This window comes from Capsicum annuum, chromosome 10 (assembly GCF_002878395.1).
Source record: "Capsicum annuum cultivar UCD-10X-F1 chromosome 10, UCD10Xv1.1, whole genome shotgun sequence".
In the NCBI taxonomy this organism is placed as follows: Eukaryota; Viridiplantae; Streptophyta; class Magnoliopsida; order Solanales; family Solanaceae; genus Capsicum; species Capsicum annuum.
Genome location: NC_061120.1, coordinates 214927053 through 214946034, shown reverse-complemented (window position 1 = coordinate 214946034; position 18982 = coordinate 214927053). Strand labels below are relative to the sequence as shown.

Here is an 18982-nt window from a genome sequence, read left to right as displayed (position 1 = left end):
TGTAATTTAAAAAAAAATGTGACGAATTAGAAGAATTTTTATTAGGGCTGTGGAAAAAACGAACCGACCGATAAACTGAACCGATAAAAATGTTATTAGGTTATTGGTATTGGGTTATCGGGTTAACGATTTTTTATTGGTTTTATAAAAAAATTTATTGGGTAAACGGTTCGGTATTGGTTTTAGCTTATTGAGTTATCGGTTAAACCAATAACCCAATAAGGATACACTAAATTATTGTTTTATCCCTATTTATGTTATATATTTAAATCTCTGTCTATATATATGTATGTATATATAGAGAGATATGTGTATGTATATAGATTATATGCACTACTAATTCATAATTCAGTGATTCACAAAGTATTAACCTATTCAGCGCAACAAAGGCACAATATAAAGTTCGGCTATTATCGTAATAAAAAACTTGAAGCATTTATAGCTTCCAACAATTAGGATTCAATTTTTTTCCTAACTAACATTTTGTTTAAATTTGAAGATTCTTATAAACTAAAATGCATTGCGTAGGTTTTGGCGATAATTAAGATTTCATTTTTTTATGTTAGTTGTTACTATTTTTATTTTATAAGCATTTTCTTATTGGTTAAGCCGAAAATCGAACCGTTAAGGATCAAAAATCAATAAACCGAAACCGATGAGAAAATATCTTATTGGTTGGTTGTTGGTTTTACATATTTAAAAATCGAAAACCGATAACACGTAAAATCGAACCAATCCAACCGTTGCACAGCCCTAATTTTTACTACAACCACACAAAAAGAAACTCCCAACCCCCATCTTTAAATTTATGAGTTTAAATTCTCATAAACAGTAAGTATAATTTTGTTATACAATCATAATTCAGATCACCTAAAAATCAATTAACAGCAACTTTCTAAAAAAAAAAATGTGGTGCCTGCAAAATATAGTATTTCCTTATGTTTAATTTGTTTGATGTTATTTTCAATCGGAGGATTAAATGATTAATGTTTGACGTAAATTTTGAATGGAATTTTCAAATATTTGAAGTACAATTTATATATTTGAAATCTACATAAAAAATTACAAGTTAATGACAAAAAAAGAACAATTCAGTGCACGTATTAAATTCACACTATGAGTAAGATCTGAGAAAAAATATTTAGAAAGTATTAAAAACTTATGATCAAATAAAATATTTTTTAATTGTCTAAATAGTAACTAAAACAACTAAATTAAAACAGAAACTAATTACTAAATGATCTATTATAGTCGAAATTAAATTAATAGCATAAATATCCTTTAACTAGCATTCAAAATTTACTGTCCAACAAATTCAGATTCATATAATGACTTTTGCCTATTAACTAACTCTTTTTTAACACTTTAAGAACAACACTCTTTACGAACTCAAAATCGAAGACTCTAGTTCTTAGAGATGAAATTCCATTAATCTCATCGTATATAGCTTGACGGTTTATAATATATGTCTTCACTTATATATTATCATCTCTATTTACTATTTACTATTTATTAATAAAATGATAATATATTTAATATGATTTTGTTAGTGAGGAATGAAAATAGTAGAGCGGATGTGCACTTTAACTCTCACCTCATAAATATAGAGATATTATTTTGACAAACTTTTCGCTTAAAAAAAAATGTTTAAAGGCAGTTTGAAAAAAATAAAATAAAAATGAAAGTATGAAAAGTAGCTCAAAAATTCACTTATTTTGGATTAAAGTAGATATCGAATACGTATTTTGATATATTTAATATATCTTGAAATTAAAATCATATATATTTTTTTAATTTTCTTAAATATTATGTGAAGTCAAAGCTAGTCAAATGAATTCAAATGAGAACAATATATAATAATGGATGTGCGCACAAATTGAGTTTGAGAAAAAACTCAATTATGTCATCAAATTATTGAAAATGACTCTACTTTTGTGTCATTATTTTATGAGTGTGATTTTGAAAATATACTTTTGCCACATGATTTCCTATTAGAAGTAAACGTCATCAAATCTAAATCAACCAATATTATTAAAATCAAAATAAAGAGTCATATCCATTAAATAAAATCTGATACAATTAATGATTTTATTTTTATTTTTAGTTAGTCCAATTTATATGTTTAATAATTCTAATTTTTATTTCAATTGTGTGGATAAAATTTTATTTTAATGAGGCTGGTTTTTCTTTTTCTTTTTTATTTTAAGTAATAGTGGTTGATTTAAATTTGGTAATGTGGTCCTCTAATAAAAGAAAATAATTTTGCAAAATCACCATTCTAGAATAACGACATGAATGAACCTTTATGTACCGACAACATCATAGATAAGCCAAACTTTCAATATAAGTGGTATAGATAACCCAAATTTATAACGGATAGTATAGATAAGTCATTTAAAATAGTTCGATAACATATTTGAGTCTTTTTCTTTTTTTAAAAAATATATTTCGTTAATTCAATAATATTTGTCCTCTATTAACTTTGCAAACATATTAGAATCAATAAATAATAACGATAATTTCACTATATTATCTTTTAAATATAATAAATTTAATATCTTGAAAATGCATAGAGCGAGTAATACAAGGAGTCGTTTGGCATGAAGTATAAGAGATAAATAATTCTGGGATAACTTGTAGGACTATTTTATCCCATGTTTGGTGAAAGATATTAATTTGTACCGGGATTATTTATCCCATCATTTATATTTAACGGTTGTATAAGTTATCCCGTATACATGAAGGAATAAGTTATTTCGGAATAATTAATTTTGAGATTAATTATCTCGAGATAACTCTTTTCCAACCAAACAACCCCAGTAGCAAGAATAATATTAATTTTAAAAAAAGTATTTATTAATTTTCAAATTAAATAAGAATTATTGGATATTTATTCTTACTACTATAATGTGAAAATATGGCACTACTACCAAAATGAGGCCAACAATGTTAATTTTGAGGTAAAGTTTTGAGGCTGTGAATTTTTAATTTTTTTAATTTGGTAGATCTACCACACAAAGTATACCAACTTTTTTTTTTTTTTTTTTTGGCACAAATCTGAGCCCCATTTTTTCCTATATAAACTCACTCACCTTCTTCCCTTCAAACTCGCGTCCTCCATATTTCCATTCATTCATCACCAAAAGAACCAGTCTTCTTCACCGGTTCAGTTTCTACCCATTACCCTCCTAAAGGTGCGCTTTGCCGTTACTAAGTCTTGTATTTCTTTCTCCTCCCCCATTTTTCTTGTATCTTTAGAGTTTGTTATCGTGTCTTTTTTTTCTTTCGTCATTCTTGATTTGGTTTGTATTACTATTGGTATGAAATCCATTTGTTTATTATGTCATTTATTACTCAATTTTTTTTTATTTTTTTTTTTAAAAAAAGTATATTATGTGTTTTTGTATTCATGGGGAGTTGATGGATATGTTCGCAAATTGAATAGTGGATCTGTTAGTGTGTTAATTCTTCCACTCCAATTATTATGCTTCGTTTAGGATTCTGTGGGTGTGAAGGGATATAACAGATCTGTTACTGTGTTAATTCTTCCACCCCAATTACGTTTTTTTTTTTTCTTTTTGAATATGGTTAGGGAGTGATGTTAGGTTTCATTTCTGTTTTTGATTTATACTAGGATGATGTTTTTTTGCTTGTGGGGTGTGAATGGTTATGCATGAGAATTGAGTATTAGATCTGTATTAGTGAGAGGTGAGGAGTGTCAGATCTGTATTGAGATATTTGTGTTTATATTAGATCTGATTTGAGGGTGCGTGTGGGGTGTTTTATGATACAATTTTTATTGTTTTATGCGCTGCATATAATAGATTCTTGTGTTCTGCGCTGGAACTTTAGTGCACCAGGCTGCGGGCTGCTGCCCTTTTCTTAAAAAAGGAATCTCAGATCTGATGCATTCAAGTTCATATATCTGATAAGTAAATGCATTTATTCAATTATAGTGTGATGTTTCTTTGGAATATAGCACTGTCTGCTACGTTGATTTTGTACCTTTGTCTGTAAGTTTACATTTTTGTTTGTTGTAGTAAGAAAGGACAAGATCTGCTTTTCTCTAATTGTGTACTTTCCTAATTCCATATATTTAATACAACACATCAGAATGTCAACCACCGACAATACTTTTCAAAATTACAACATAGTATTTAGTTTAACCTCAAAGGTGGTGTCTGGTGTCTGGGTGGATAGAGTTTACGAAGATCTTACCACTGACTCGTAGAGATACATTTCAAATTAAAAGGAAAAATTAATAAATCTTGAAGCTTTATAAGTATCTATATCGACCATCTAATTTCACCTTGATCTCAAACCTATGTTGCTCGGTCTCTCTAAAAGTAATGATGGCATCCTGTGTTGGATCGTCCAATAATGCACTATCTTTGGATCTTTTATATCTATTGAAATTTATTCAACCCCATTTTGGTGGAATCTTTATCAAGAAAGCAAAATCTGTTAAAAGTGTGTGCGTCGACGTCGAGTATGATTTTCGGTTTATAATTATTGATGAGATTAATCTCTGATTGTGTGTTTCTGATGGACAGAAAAATGGCATCTCACATTGTTGGATATCCTCGTATGGGCCCAAAGAGAGAGCTGAAATTTGCTCTCGAGTCTTTCTGGGATGGAAAGAGCGCTGCTGAGGACTTGAAGAAGGTGTCTGCAGACCTCAGGTCATCCATCTGGAAACAGATGTCTGATGCTGGCATTAAGTACATCCCCAGCAACACCTTCTCATACTATGATCAGATGCTCGACACAACCGCAATGCTTGGTGCCGTCCCATCTAGGTACAACTGGACCGGTGGTGAGATTGAGTTCAGTACTTACTTCTCAATGGCCAGAGGAAATGCCTCCGTCCCTGCTATGGAGATGACCAAGTGGTTTGATACCAACTAGTAAGTGACGCATCGATGACCTCTTCCAACCTTTTCACTAGGCGTGATTATCTTGTTTGCATACTAAGTTTATGTTAATTCATTGTTTGATCCAGCCACTTCATTGTCCCCGAGTTGGGCCCTGATGTTAACTTTTCTTATGCTTCCCACAAGGCAGTAGATGAGTACAAGGAGGCCAAGGCGGTATGTGATTTTTTGCTTTCGTATTCCTTTCGTTTCATGATACACGTATAACTTTTGAACTATTAGAATGAAATACAATGAATATGATCATTCATCATCATGGAATAGATCTTATTGATAGATCATTGCACCAATTACACTGTCTTGTTAGATCTTATTGTTCTTATGTTCGGAATTAGAAGATTGGATAATTGATTGTTGATCTTGATCTTTTTACTCGTGCAGCTTGGGGTAGATACTGTTCCAGTACTTGTTGGTCCAGTTTCATACTTGTTGCTATCCAAACCTGCTAAGGGTGTTGAGAAATCTTTCCCTCTTTTGTCACTTCTGGACAAAATCCTTCCAATTTACAAGTAACTATTTTTCCCCCGTCAGTTCACCTATGTCTGTAATGTACATCCTCTAACTTAAAATTATCAATATAGGGAAGTTATCGCGGAGTTGAAGGCAGCTGGTGCCTCTTTTATTCAGTTTGATGAGCCCACACTTGTGTTGGATCTAGAGGCTCAGAAATTGGAAGCATTCACTAAGGCCTATGCTGATCTGGAGTCATCTCTATCCGGCCTTAATGTTCTCGTCCAGACCTACTTTGCTGATGTTCCCGCAGAGGCATTCAAAACCCTCACTGCCTTGAAGGGAGTTACCGGCTTTGGCTTTGACTTGGTCCGTGGAACTAAGACACTCGATTTAATCAAGAGCAGCTTCCCTTCGGGCAAGTACTTGTTTGCTGGAGTTGTTGATGGAAGGAACATCTGGGCAAATGATCTTGCTGCATCTCTTGCTCTCCTGCAATCTCTTGAGGGCGTTGTGGGAAAAGGTAATGTGTTACAACCTCGTCACTTGGTAGTTGGTAGTGATTCCGTTGGTGACTTATCACAGAAGATGATTCATGTTCATATTCACTTATGCAGACAAGCTTGTTGTCTCTACATCATGCTCCCTACTCCACACCGCTGTTGATCTGATCAACGAGACCAAATTAGATGATGAAATCAAATCATGGCTGGCATTTGCTGCCCAAAAGGTTGTTGAAGTTAATGCTTTGGCCAAGGCATTGTCTGGTGCCAAGGATGAGGTATAGTTCCTTCTTAACTAAGAAGGACTTTAAAAAGTGCATAAGGAAAATGTTTTTTCTTTGCTATTACTCTCTACAGAGTTTTTGTATATACGGCTAAATGCGTTCTTTGTACTTTCAGGCATTTTTCTCTGCCAATGCTGCTGCTCAAGCTTCCAGGAAGTCCTCCCCAAGAGTGACAAATGAAGCTGTTCAAAAGGCTGTAAGTTTTGAACTGAAGGAAGTCTTCTCTTTCTAATTAATGACTTGTATCGTATTTGACTAACTACCTTTACTCTTCCGATATCTCAGTCTGCTGCTCTTCAAGGATCTGACCACCGCCGTGCTACCAATGTTAGTGCTAGACTCGATGCCCAACAAAAGAAGCTTAACTTACCAATTTTGCCTACAACCACCATTGGATCCTTCCCTCAAACAGTTGAGCTTAGAAGAGTTCGCCGTGAATACAAGGCCAAGAAGTCAGTGTTATACTTGTTTTATGCTTGTTATTGTTGATCTTGTCGAACATCTTTTCTGATAATTCATTTACTTATAGGATCTCTGAGGAGGAGTATGTTGCAGCTATCACTGAGGAAATCAAGAAGGTTGTCGAACTCCAGGAAGATCTTGACATTGATGTCTTGGTTCACGGAGAGCCTGAGGTAGGGCAATTACCTGCTTAGCTTCCATGCATGTTTTGCTGTGTTTTGTGTCCACATGCTCACACTTGCATGCATAATGTATGGATCAGTAAATTTGAATTCTTGATGTATGCAGAGGAACGATATGGTTGAGTACTTCGGAGAGCAGCTATCTGGTTTTGCTTTCACTGCCAATGGGTGGGTTCAATCTTATGGATCTCGATGTGTGAAGCCACCAATCATCTATGGTGATGTGAGCCGCCCCAAGGCAATGACTGTCTTCTGGTCCTCAAAAGCTCAAAGCATGACCAAGAGGCCAATGAAGGGAATGCTTACCGGCCCTGTCACCATTCTCAACTGGTCTTTTGTCAGAAATGACCAGCCAAGGTAACATCTGCACCCCTCTTGTAATTCGACCTTTAACCTCCTCCTTTCATGTGTAATGAACTCAATGTAACCTCCATCATCGCTGTTTCTAGGTTTGAGACCTGCTACCAGATTGCTTTGGCCATTAAGGATGAAGTGGAGGATTTGGAGAAGGCTGGCATCACCGTGATCCAAATCGATGAAGCTGCTTTGAGAGAGGGTTTGCCTTTGAGGAAATCTGAACATGCATTCTACTTGAACTGGGCTGTCCACTCCTTCAGAATCACCAACGTCGGCATCCAGGACACCACACAGGTCCCCTATCTCATCTTCTTGTTTTAAACATTGGAACTTCTTTTTACCTGATACCTGCTTGTTAACGAGCTTGTCTTCCTGCAGATCCACACCCACATGTGCTACTCCAACTTCAACGATATCATCCACTCCATCATCGACATGGATGCTGATGTGATCACCATTGAGAACTCACGTTCCGATGAGAAGCTCCTCTCCGTTTTCAGGGAGGGAGTGAAATACGGAGCTGGCATTGGACCTGGTGTCTACGATATCCACTCTCCTAGAATACCATCTGCCGAAGAGATTGCTGACAGAGTTAACAAGATGCTTGCAGTTCTTGACACCAACATCTTGTGGGTCAACCCCGACTGTGGTCTCAAGACTCGTAAGTACACTGAGGTGAAGCCAGCATTGCAAAACATGGTGTCCGCAGCCAAGGCCATCCGCACTCAACTCGCCAGCGCCAAGTGAGTTGAATTGATCAACTGGAGGAGGATTCTTGAATCAACTATGCCCATAGTGGTGTTACTTTGAACTCGAATGAGAAATTTCTTTGTTGATTTTAATAATTTGTACTGGTGATGAAATATTATTGTGTAGATTAGTCTGCCCTCTGGGCCATTTGCTGATTTTTTTTTTTTTTTTTTTGTTTGAGCTTTTTTCATGTTGGTTTTCGGATTTTCTTATTACCAATACAACAGCAAGCGGATTGATGGTATTCTTTGGAGAAGAAATCAGAGAAATATTAGTCCGTTTATGCTCACATTTTAGCATTATGTCCTTGTTTCTACTTTTATTTACCATGTCTCATTTTACTTGTCATTTCATAAAATCAAGTTGAAGTTAAATAACTTAAAAAGTTACTACCACCAAAGGATGTGGTGCAGCGGATGGGGTCCAATTCGGTCAGCCACTTGAGTATAAAGAAAGGAGAAAAGTTAGTTTCGTGCCACTAGTCATTCCTGGCTCTACTGGCAATTCGGTTTCGGGCAACACAACACTTGTATGTGGACCTTAGAGAGTATCACAATTTGCCAAATCAAAATGTCAAATTTCCTCCAAACCATCATTTACTTAGGTATATTCTCTTGTGTCTTTTGGGATCAAGATATAACAACACATAAAGAACAAATCAGTATCAAAATTTACATGTATAATAACAATAAAACTTTTTTATTGTTTTTTTTTTAAAAAACAATTAGTTAATAATAAAAGGCGATGTATTTCTAACTCGCTCAAGAAATTAGTTCACATAAATAATCTAATTATGAGTAAGATTACTAAACATCGTATAGACATTTGTAAAATGCAAATAATACATACTTGACAGAGGTGGATCTAGAGTATAATACTCGACTTCACATAAATCTAATAGCTTTTGCTCATACCTTATATAAACAAGTTATTATTATACAATTTGAGCTCGTTATAGAAATTCATAAATTTTAAATTCTGAATCCGCTTCTATCCGTGAAAAATGTTTTCTTACCATATTTTTTCTCCTCCTCTTCTTTGAACTTTACGAAAGTATCAAACGAATATCTCTTTGTTATTTCATTGGGGTTCACGTACTTAGAATACAATGAAATCACTTTGTCATTCTCAATAAATTTTGTTGTTATATTAAGCTATAAATAGCTACACCAATTTTTCTTATTTCAATACATTCAAAAAGTTTCCATTTAAGTAAAATCTCCTTACAAAAAAAAATAATTCAATGGCTTTCAAGATTATTATTTTTTGCTTTATGATTGGATTATTGCCAATAATCACAATGGCAACTGAGCATTGGGTAGGAGGTGAAAAGGGCTGGGCTCTTGGTGTTGATTATCAAGCTTGGGCCAAGGACAAAGTTTTCAAAGTTGGAGACACTCTAGGTATGATAAATTGCAAAAATAGCCATTTAGTCTCGGTAAGCGAAAAATAGCTATTATCGCGGAGTTTGAAATTTCAAAGGTGAAATTCCAGGATATTTTCATAGAGTTTCAACTATAGAACTTCAAATTCCATGTCCGCGATAGTGTCTAGCTTGCGCTATTACTATGATATAATGAATTTGAGTTATATATACTGATAGTGGAGTTTTTTATATTATCATTGAATTTTAACTTGTCATATCATGTTAATTATTATTTTTACCAAATAACCGATTACAATTTATCTCTTGAGCCAACGGTCTGTTGAAAACAATCTCTCTACCCCACCTCTGCGTACACTTTGTAGGAATATATTGAGTATGTTGTTGTTGTGGTATGATTACTGTTTATCAAAATTTTACCTGTAATTACTTTAAAAAATATACATTTTTTTTTTCTTGTAATTGCAGTTTTTAAATATACACAAGGGCATCACAATGTGTTCAAAGTGAACCAAACAGCTTTCCAAAATTGCGTGGTCCCTCCACCAAGTGAAGCATTAACTAGTGGCTATGATGCTATTACATTGGTTAAGCCTGGTAAAAAATGGTATATTTGTGGTATACCAACACATTGCTCTGACCATAAGCAAAAGCTTGTCATCACCGTGGAGGGAGAAGCTCCGGCACCGGCACCCGTCGCTCCGGCACCGGCATCTCCGATGGAGTATTGGGTAGGAGGTGATAAGGGATGGGCCATTGATGTTGATTATCAAGCTTGGGCTAAGGGCAAAACTTTCAAGGTTGGAGACAAATTAGGTATGATATATTATTCTTATGTATCACTTAACATAAAATTGACACAAATAATCATCCATCAAAAGAACACTAAATAAATGAATATATTTTATATATTTGGTAGTGTATGTAATTATTTTGGCGGACTGACCAAATGTGTAACTTGCCCTATTTTGGAAGGAGAGTCTAGTAAGCAATTGAAGTTTTGTTCAATGTAAAAGTGCATCCTATAATACATTTTGTATACACCCCTATTTACAAATACTAATCGTTTCAACAAATTAGATCGTTTCAAAATATTTAACCGCTTCAGGAAACAAGAAGCAAGCGAGCGTACTTATATAACTAGAAAAGGAAAGTATGACACATAAATTAGGATCACGAGGGCACTTATACAACTTCAAGGGAAGCTACATTCCACTAGTTTAATTGTGAATATTACTTATAACAATTTTCTATCTTCCTATTTGTGTTTGATGCAGTCTTCAAGTATACCAAAGGACATCATAATGTGTTCAAAGTGAACCAAACATCTTTCAAAGACTGCATAATCCCTCCACCAAGTGAAGGATTAACTAGTGGCCATGATGTTATTACATTGGCTCAGCCTGGTAAAAAATGGTACATTTGTGGTTTTCCAACACACTGCTCTGACCATAACCAAAAGCTTGCCATCACCGTGGAAGGCGAAGCTCCCGTCCCTGCACCGACAACTACTGCTCCAGCACCGGCACCGGGGACTAAGGATGATTCAAACCATTCAAACAGGGTTCCTATGTCTGCATACAAGATTTTTGTTGGAGGTGTGGTCTTAATTTGGACAATTCTAACATTAGTTTGATCCAAAGTGAGTGACCTTCGGAATGTTCACATTTGTGTTAGTTTGATCCAAATTGAGTGTTACATTTGTATTGGAATAAATGAATAATTGGTTTGTCTTTTGGGGAAGGATTTTTATTTTGTGAGGGATGGGAGGGTGCTAATAATGTTATGCAAGTCTTTCATGGACTTTTAACAATATTTCCTACATGTAAGTGTAATTGGAATAGTAACTCTGATTTCATCATTTCTTATCACTTCATTTTTGTCTAATTAATTCGGTTTCCTACATGTACATGCCTTTGGTACGTAGGTAAAGGATAATAATTCCGAATTTAAATTTATCCTGTATTTGAGTTGAGATATTAGATAATTCCGAAATTATTGTATCCTGCTATTTGTACTAAAATAGTGGGACTTTACTATTCCATAAAAAAGGCAGGAGATCAAAATCCCATGGAAAATCCTTGCTCTTCCATCCAGCGTACCAAACGCCCCCCTGTGTTCTATCTTACATTAGAACAACACAAATGAGACTCGGAGAGGGTAGATAACAACGCAAACCCAGTATAATCTCACAAATGGAGTTTGAAGAAGGTAGATGTACACAAACTTTACCAGTACCTCGTGAAGATAAAGAGGATATTTCTGATAGACCCTCGATTTGAAATAAAGCATATCCAAGCAGTTGGGAAAAGGAAATACAGAAATGAGTAAATGGAGTTTGTCGTATGAGGAACTTTTTAACGATGTAACAAAAGGAGTATTACTGTGAGGAAAAAAACACTCAGTATAGATAGTCTTTTGAGTTAACTAAATAAATATCTAAACAAAGTAAACCTTACATCCAGAAAGCATATATCAACACCAATATGAAGTCTAATGGTACCAAAGGGAAATAGCCATAAAAATAAAATCAGGCATTCAGGTAAAATGATAGCAGCAAACTCAACAAATACCAATTCATTGATACACATCAATCCAAGTATCGTTCCAGATGACAATTTTTAACCAACATACAATGACTTATTAGGAAAAGTTGCAAACAAACGGGGTAATATCCGTGTGAAACTGTAACCCCCATCCTATGATCGGGGGCATAGGAGATATATGGTAAGTTCCACAGAGAATGGCCTCACAATTACTGTAATCCCCATCCTACGGCTGGGACCTGGCCTTCTTAACCAAAAACTCAATAGTTATCGACAAATGGCCGTGAAAATCAAATTTACATACGAGCATGGAGGCACGTGATCACAAATATGGCTAAATTACTAAAATATGAAAACAACACTGTCGTGGACTCTGGTTTTTTGGTTCTGAGAGACGCATTCAGAAATCCACATTAAGTTCCTGATCTCCTGCTCTCTCAGCCTTATATATGAAAAGAATACACCATAGTGGAACTGCAATGAAAACAAAAAAAATATCAATAACGAAGCAGACAGATTAAAAGGTTGTTCTGTTTCTGCTGCGTATCTAGGGAGGAAAGTTTTTGGGATGGGAAAATTTTGAAGTTTTCCTGTACAAATAAGAGCATTAACAATATAGATAGCTCAAATGAAGAAACCTGTTGTTCAAAAGATAAGCAGAGGCGTTTCACTTCCTCTTCATAGAAAGCCTTGTCGAGCATCTGGCTCTCCCCATATGCCAGCTTAGAAAATATGGATTGATAAGGGGGGTATTTTTCCATGACACCGCGGACCTACAACAAGAAGTATAAGGACAATTAAAAGATTAAGCACAATGTAGGGATGATAGAAGACAAAAGATATCATTTTAGGGTGTGTTGGGTATGAAGGAAAATGTTTTCCATGAAGATGTTTTGTAGGAAAATAAGTGAATTTCTTACTTATTTTCTTGTGTTCGGTATGTAAACAACAAGTATTATCCTAAAAGAATTTGTATATGATCTAGACAAGTACTATGGGAGGTGAGAGTAGGGGTTGGGGATGGAGCGGATGGGGGTAGGGGTGAAGATGAGGTGTGATGGAGGGTGGGAGGACATAATAAATGTGGAATATTACCAGCAGAACTTGTTTTCCACATTTTCATTAGGGGAGTCATTTTTCTTATTTCCAAGAGAAAATGCTCTCTAAAGATTTTGACCAACCAAACATGGAAAATTCAAAAACATTTTCTGTCAAACACACCCTTCTTAATTTGTCATTAATTCATTATAACTTTTAGCCCCAACAAAAGTATTAATATGTTTGTACCCTTTTAATTTACAAACATTCTGCACTCGTTTTGTCTTAACTTCCCCTTACGCATCCTCTCCCTTCGAGTAGTATTAAACCCTCCAAGAAATATATAATGCTTCACAACAACAATTGCATGCAATGTTGTACTCAAAAACAATATGAATCCCCTAAGCTAGCTAACTATTATTTAACAAAGCGAAAGAATGGGTAAAAGCTGCAACAAGAAAAATAACTAAAAGTTGGTCGTACAATACCTGATCAATATCTTCACATATGGCAAGTTCCTCGTGACCGTAGGGATAACTATTTAGCATAGATAATGTCAGAGTGAGAGGTTATGCGGCATATGACATCAATAACATAAATGATTGATCCACATGAACTTACAGCAGGCCAAAATTAGAGTACAACTTCCGGCGGTCATCACGTGTAAGCTCAGTGCCAATGCTGTAAAGGAAAAACATTTGTAGTTAACAATATAAGTATTTTGAGAAGGTATACAATTAACTTTACCCGGAAGGCTAACAGGAAATCTCAAAACAATGACATACCTGTTTATGGTAATATTAACAGCTCTTCTATCGGCCTCAAAAGAAAGTAAATCAGACATGATCTCCGCAGTTGCACCACCTAGTTTCTATTTGAAAATTCATATTAAACAAGTGAAATGAGTGTTAAGCTTCATTAAAGTGTAGAGTAGGAAAATATGATAGAAAAGTTTACAACTGTACCTGGCAAAATCTGTAGAAATCTTCAAGGTATGCCTTGTACAGTGTGTTTCTCATAATCTCAATGTTCATGTCATCCAAGTCCTGCTCAAAAGTAAGTCCTATAAATAAAACAAAATATCTATATATGGAAGAAAACAGACAGATAAAACCAACTGATGCATGATTAAGATACTCCCAACAACCACAAACTCTAGGAGTATCGAAAAATAAAATAACTATCATCCTAAAAACTGCAAGAAATCGTGACAGAATTCTAGGCTCTGGTAAAATGTGGGGAAAAGATGCTGGTTAACTACTTATGAAGTGTGCAAGAACCTACAACCATTTACACATTAATTTCTTCATAGGGACAGAAAGCATAGAAAAAGTCTATGCTCAAGAAAAAATAAAGGTACAGGGCAACATTTTTTTGGGAAAAGAAACACGTAGTACTGATTACCTATCAAAGTTAAAAGTAAAGAGTGAAGCATTTGATACCTCTGAAGTAATGCACTCAGAGAAGTATGGAGCCAAAGGTGTGTCAACGAGCACCAGCCTGTATAGCTCCCTCATATTCTGGGCAACTGCCAGAGAAGCAATGCTGCAGAATAAATTAGGATAGTAAATACATGCTTTCATTCAGCTCTAATAATCTAAGGTACGCATTCGGAAAACTACCTGTCAAACATGCCCAAAGGATGGCATTTCTCCAACAGTTCTTGGACATCTCTCTCATGCAAAGTCCCCGTGACAATTAAGACAACATTATCAATCATGTGACCATACCTGAACCATATGATTAAATACCACGCTCAGATTCAATTATGTAGCAGAAGTGGGTAACACATTAAGCTAGATGTCCATAATGCCACTTAAGGCTCAACACTGACCAGTATTGCTGTGTAAATATTTGTTACAAAATCAAATGCTTAGCATCAGAATAATAAGCATGACATAACCACCCTACATTTAGTCATGCATATGCTTGTTCCGAGGTGAAACATCCGCTTCTTTGTTTGTTTAAAATTATTGGAAAACAGTTGGAAAAGATGATACACCTGAAATGTTTAATTTAGTTTAAAACATAGCATGGCTCATTAAATTCAAGATCTAAAGGTGAGGGTTATCTCGAGCACAGTAACTCACATATTCTTTTCTCTTCTTGTTTTTACGTGTTTAAGAAAGAATGAAAGAAAAGAGTTTTGAAACTTTTGTCTAAAACAAGTTCATAGTTAGATAATCCCAATTGACATGGCCTTCTCCATGTCGAGTTTACACAAGATTCCTGGTTTCTTTTGTTTCTCTCTTGAGTCTATAGCCTCATTAGCAATAAGTACTGCATCCATGATCTGTCTACCTCTGATAAAAGCCTGGTGATAATCAACAAGTTTAACAAGTTTGACCATGATCCCTTTCATTCTCTCTGTAACTTTGGCAAACAATTTGTAAATACTTCCAATCAGGCTAATAGGTATGAAGTCTTTCAGTTCTTTGGAGCCTTTCTTCTTAGGTATTAAGAGTTATAAAGGTAGCATTCAGACTCTTTTCAAAGATTTCCTGCTCATGGAAATTTTGAAAAGCTTTCATGATGTCTCCCTTCACGACCTCCCAACATTTCAAAAAGAAGCCCATAGTGAAGCCATCAGGGCCAGGGGCTTTGTCAATTGCACACATTTTCAAACAACTCAAGATTTCACTTTCCTCAAAATTTCTTTGTAAATTCTCTTTCTCCTCCACTGTAAGTCTGGGGCAATTGATGTCTCTGAAAGCAGGTCTCCAGTTATTGGTTTCAGTGTACAACTTCTTGTAATACTCAACCATCTCCCCTTCTATTCTGTTAAGATCTTGGGACATTTCTACTTCAATTACCAACTGATCAATGTTGTTGTATCTTTTGTGGGCATTGACTATTTTGTGGAAGAACTTAGTGTTTCTATCCCCTCCTTGAGCCATAGTGATCTAGACTTTTGTCTCCATGAGATTTCCTCATGTTTGAGCAACTCCTCGAACTCTAGTAAAGTTGAGTTCTTGTTTAATATCTCCAAATCTGATAACCCTCTGCTCTGCATGATCTCGTTAAACTTGGATAGTTTTTCCACAAGAATTTTCCTTTTGGACCCGAGATTTCCTTCTTCACTTTTGCTCAATTCCTTAAGTTTAATTTTAAAAGCCTTAAGTTTTGAAGCAAGAATGAAGTCAGGTTTCCTGAGAAGTTGAAAGAACACCACTAGTTGCTGCTTCTGTCAATAAAGCCCTCAGTGCTAAGCCACCAATTTTCAAACTTAAAATAGTTCTTGTTTCTATTCCATACACCCCCTTGTAATGCTATAGGATTGTGGTCTGATCTAAGTCTCTGCAGAGCGATTTGCCTTATGTTTTTTTTTTTGAGAAGGTAACAATTAGTTTTCTATTCCAAAACAATCAAACCTGCCACAACATGTTACAGTTTTCCATAATTACAATTGTAGGCGAGTAACAGGAAGATCTTCAACCCTATAGCAAAAACTTATAATGAGCCTAAAACATCCATAACTGATTCTAGATCTTCCATGTACTCCTATTTAAACCAACAACAACAACAACAACAAACCCAGTGTATTCCCACCTAGTGGGGTCTGGGGGGGTAAGATGTACGCAGTCCATACCTCTACCTCTGAAGAAGTAGAAAGGCTGTTTCCGATAGACCCCCAGCTCAAGGCACGAGATACCACACAAACACATAGTAAAGCACAGAAGCAGATTACATAACATAAATACGGCACCCATAAGTAATATAAAACAGAGGAGAGCAGAGGAAAGCACATACATTCGTAATGCAACACGGAACACGGAACACGGAATCATAACAGGAATAAAACCCCCACCAAGTAATTCCCTACACTAGCGACCCAAACTGGCCCTAGTCCTCTGCCGTAATTCGCGTCCTCCAGACCTTCCTATCTAGGGTCATGTCCTCAGTGAGCTGTAACTGTTCCATGTCCCGCCTAATCACCTCACCCCAGTACTTCTTCAGCCTACCCCTACCCCGCCTAAAACCATCCAACGCTAGCCTCTCACACCTACGGACCGGGGCATCTATGCCCCTCCTCTTCACGTGTCCGAACCATCTCAATCGTGCTACCCGCATCTTGCACTCCACTGAAGTCACACCAACCTTCTCCCGAATAGTCTCATTCCGAACTCTATCCCCTCTAGTCAGCCCACACATCCAGCGCAACATCCGCATTTCTGCCACCTTCATTTTTTGGATGTGGGAGTTCTTAACTGGCCAACACTCCGCTCCATACAACAAGGCCGGACGGACTACCACCCTGTAGAATTTGCCTTTAAGCTTGGGCGGCACCTTCTTATCACACAGCACCCCCGACGCGAGCTTCCACTTCATCCATCCCGCCCCAATACGGTGCGAGACATCCTCGTCAATCTCACCGTTACTCTGGATCACGGACCCAAGATACTTGAAATTATCCCTCTTACATACCTCCTGTGCTTCCAGCTTCACTACTACCTCATTCTCCCGCCTCACGTCATTAAACTTGCATTCCACATACTCTATCTTGCTTCTGCTCACCCTGAACCCTTTAGACTCAAGAGTTTGCCTCCACACCTCTAATTTGTCATTCACACCCCCTCGAGTCTCATCTATCAGAACTACATCGTCTGAAAAAACCATACACCACGGCACCTCCCCTTGAATACGCCGCGTCAACACATCCATCACCAACGCAAACAAAAAGGGACTAAGAGTAGATCCCTGATGCAATCCTGTCAGGACAGTGAAATGCTCTGAGTCTCCTCCCGCCGTCCTCACCTGGGTTTTCGCTCCATCATACATATCCTTAATTGCTCTGATATATGCCAGCGGTACTCCACTCACCTCCTGTTTAAACCAAAAATGAAATAATACTATGCAATTCATCTTCATCTTTTGTATGTTGTTGCACTTATTCTGGAAGCATTTGAGATTTCTTTCTTTCCACATGGACCACCAAATGCATGCAGGTATGATTTTCCATCTTTCTTTATGACCAGATATACTAGCATAGCTGCTCTAGATTTTCAGTGTCTGTACTATCCTCTTTGGCATCACCAAATGCAGTCCCTTCATGTTGAGGAAGATCTTCCACAAATAACTAGTGATCCTACAGTGTAGAAAGAGATGAGTGACTGTTTCATCCACTTCTTCGCATAAGAAACATGTTGGATTTGGATTGAAACCTCTTTTCATTAGATTTCCCTTGGTAAACACTGCCTGTTTAGCCAATAACCAAGTAAAACATGAAACTTTTAAGGGGGATTTTTACTTTCCAAATTAGTTTCCAGGGCCAACTACCAACTTGATTGTTGAAAGTATTGAACTTCATGTAGGCCTCCTGAGTATTGAATCTGCCTTGATCCAAACTATTTTGTGAAGTGGTTGTTCCTTTGAATTGCTCCAGAATTCTAAAGAACTCTACTAACCTTTGAATCTCCCAATCATTTAATGGTTTCCTGAAGCTCAAATTCCATCCCTGGCTTGACCATACCTCTGCGACAGTGGCATTTTGTTGCTGGTTGAGGATGTAAATATCAGAAAATAAATCTTTTAAAGTGCCTTGCTCCAGCCATCTATCGTCCCAGAATAGAACCTTCATGCCATTTTCCATCTTTATGCTGCAGTTTTCTCTTAGTTTTGGTCATAGATTCCTGATAGCTCTCCAAAGACTAATTCCGTAAGTGCTAGTGACCAATTTGGTAGTCCAGTGACCATCCATTTCATATTTCAGCTTGATTATCTCCTTCCATAAAGCCTGCTCTCCGAATGCAAATCTCCAAAGCCATTTCATCACAAGGCATTGGTTTTGGGTTTTCAAATTCCTTATCCCTAGCCCCCCAGCCTATTTACTACCAATTAGAGCATTCCACTTGACAAAGTGAATTTTTTTTATTTCACTATTTCCTTCCCAGAGAAAGTTCCTTCTTAGAGCATCGAGTCTCTGAATAACACCATTAGGAATAGAGAAAAGAGACATCATGTAAGTAGGCATAGAATCCAAAATACTGTTAATAAGTGTTAGTTTTCCCCCCAAAGAGAGGTATTGGTTTTTCCAATTCACAAGTCTTCTTTCACATTTTTCCACCACCCCGTTCCATATATCTATGGACCTA

The 18982-nt window shown here is 36.4% G+C and overlaps 3 protein-coding genes across 4 annotated transcripts in view; 2 read left to right on the top strand and 1 right to left on the bottom strand.

Moving 5' to 3' along the window:
* Positions 1-2827: 2827 nt before the first annotated feature.
* Positions 2828-8211, top strand: LOC107854537 (5-methyltetrahydropteroyltriglutamate--homocysteine methyltransferase). Of its 2 annotated transcripts, none has more exons than XM_016699541.2 (12): positions 2828-3194; positions 4554-4907; positions 5003-5090; positions 5316-5443; positions 5516-5907; positions 6002-6165; positions 6287-6367; positions 6457-6623; positions 6701-6806; positions 6922-7172; positions 7265-7466; positions 7551-8211. In XM_016699541.2, the coding sequence occupies exons 2-12, from the start codon at positions 4558-4560 to the stop codon at positions 7917-7919; spliced, it is 2298 nt and encodes a 765-aa protein (XP_016555027.2). In that variant the 5' UTR covers positions 2828-3194; positions 4554-4557; the 3' UTR covers positions 7920-8211. The 2 variants fall into 2 exon arrangements, with proteins under 2 accessions (XP_016555027.2, XP_016555028.2); XM_016699542.2 differs by having other exon boundaries at positions 3116-3318.
* Positions 8212-9100: 889 nt separating this feature from the next.
* Positions 9101-11167, top strand: LOC107854521 (blue copper protein). Its single transcript, XM_016699525.2, has 3 exons — positions 9101-9325; positions 9775-10122; positions 10584-11167. Exons 1-3 carry the CDS (start codon positions 9166-9168, stop codon positions 10940-10942), a joined length of 867 nt encoding a protein of 288 aa, XP_016555011.2. The 5' UTR covers positions 9101-9165; the 3' UTR covers positions 10943-11167.
* Positions 11168-11868: 701 nt separating this feature from the next.
* LOC107854548 (V-type proton ATPase subunit d2) overlaps positions 11869-18982 on the bottom strand; it is a 22104-nt gene continuing 14990 nt past the window's right edge. Inside the window, exons 3-10 of the mRNA XM_016699559.2 lie at positions 14513-14620; positions 14333-14435; positions 13856-13936; positions 13676-13761; positions 13512-13571; positions 13379-13427; positions 12491-12625; positions 11869-12326 (exon numbers count right to left, since the gene is read on the bottom strand). Coding sequence (XP_016555045.1) covers positions 12195-12326; positions 12491-12625; positions 13379-13427; positions 13512-13571; positions 13676-13761; positions 13856-13936; positions 14333-14435; positions 14513-14620 — 754 coding nt within the window. The 3' untranslated portion in view covers positions 11869-12194. The remainder of the gene's footprint in view (positions 12327-12490; positions 12626-13378; positions 13428-13511; positions 13572-13675; positions 13762-13855; positions 13937-14332; positions 14436-14512; positions 14621-18982) is intronic.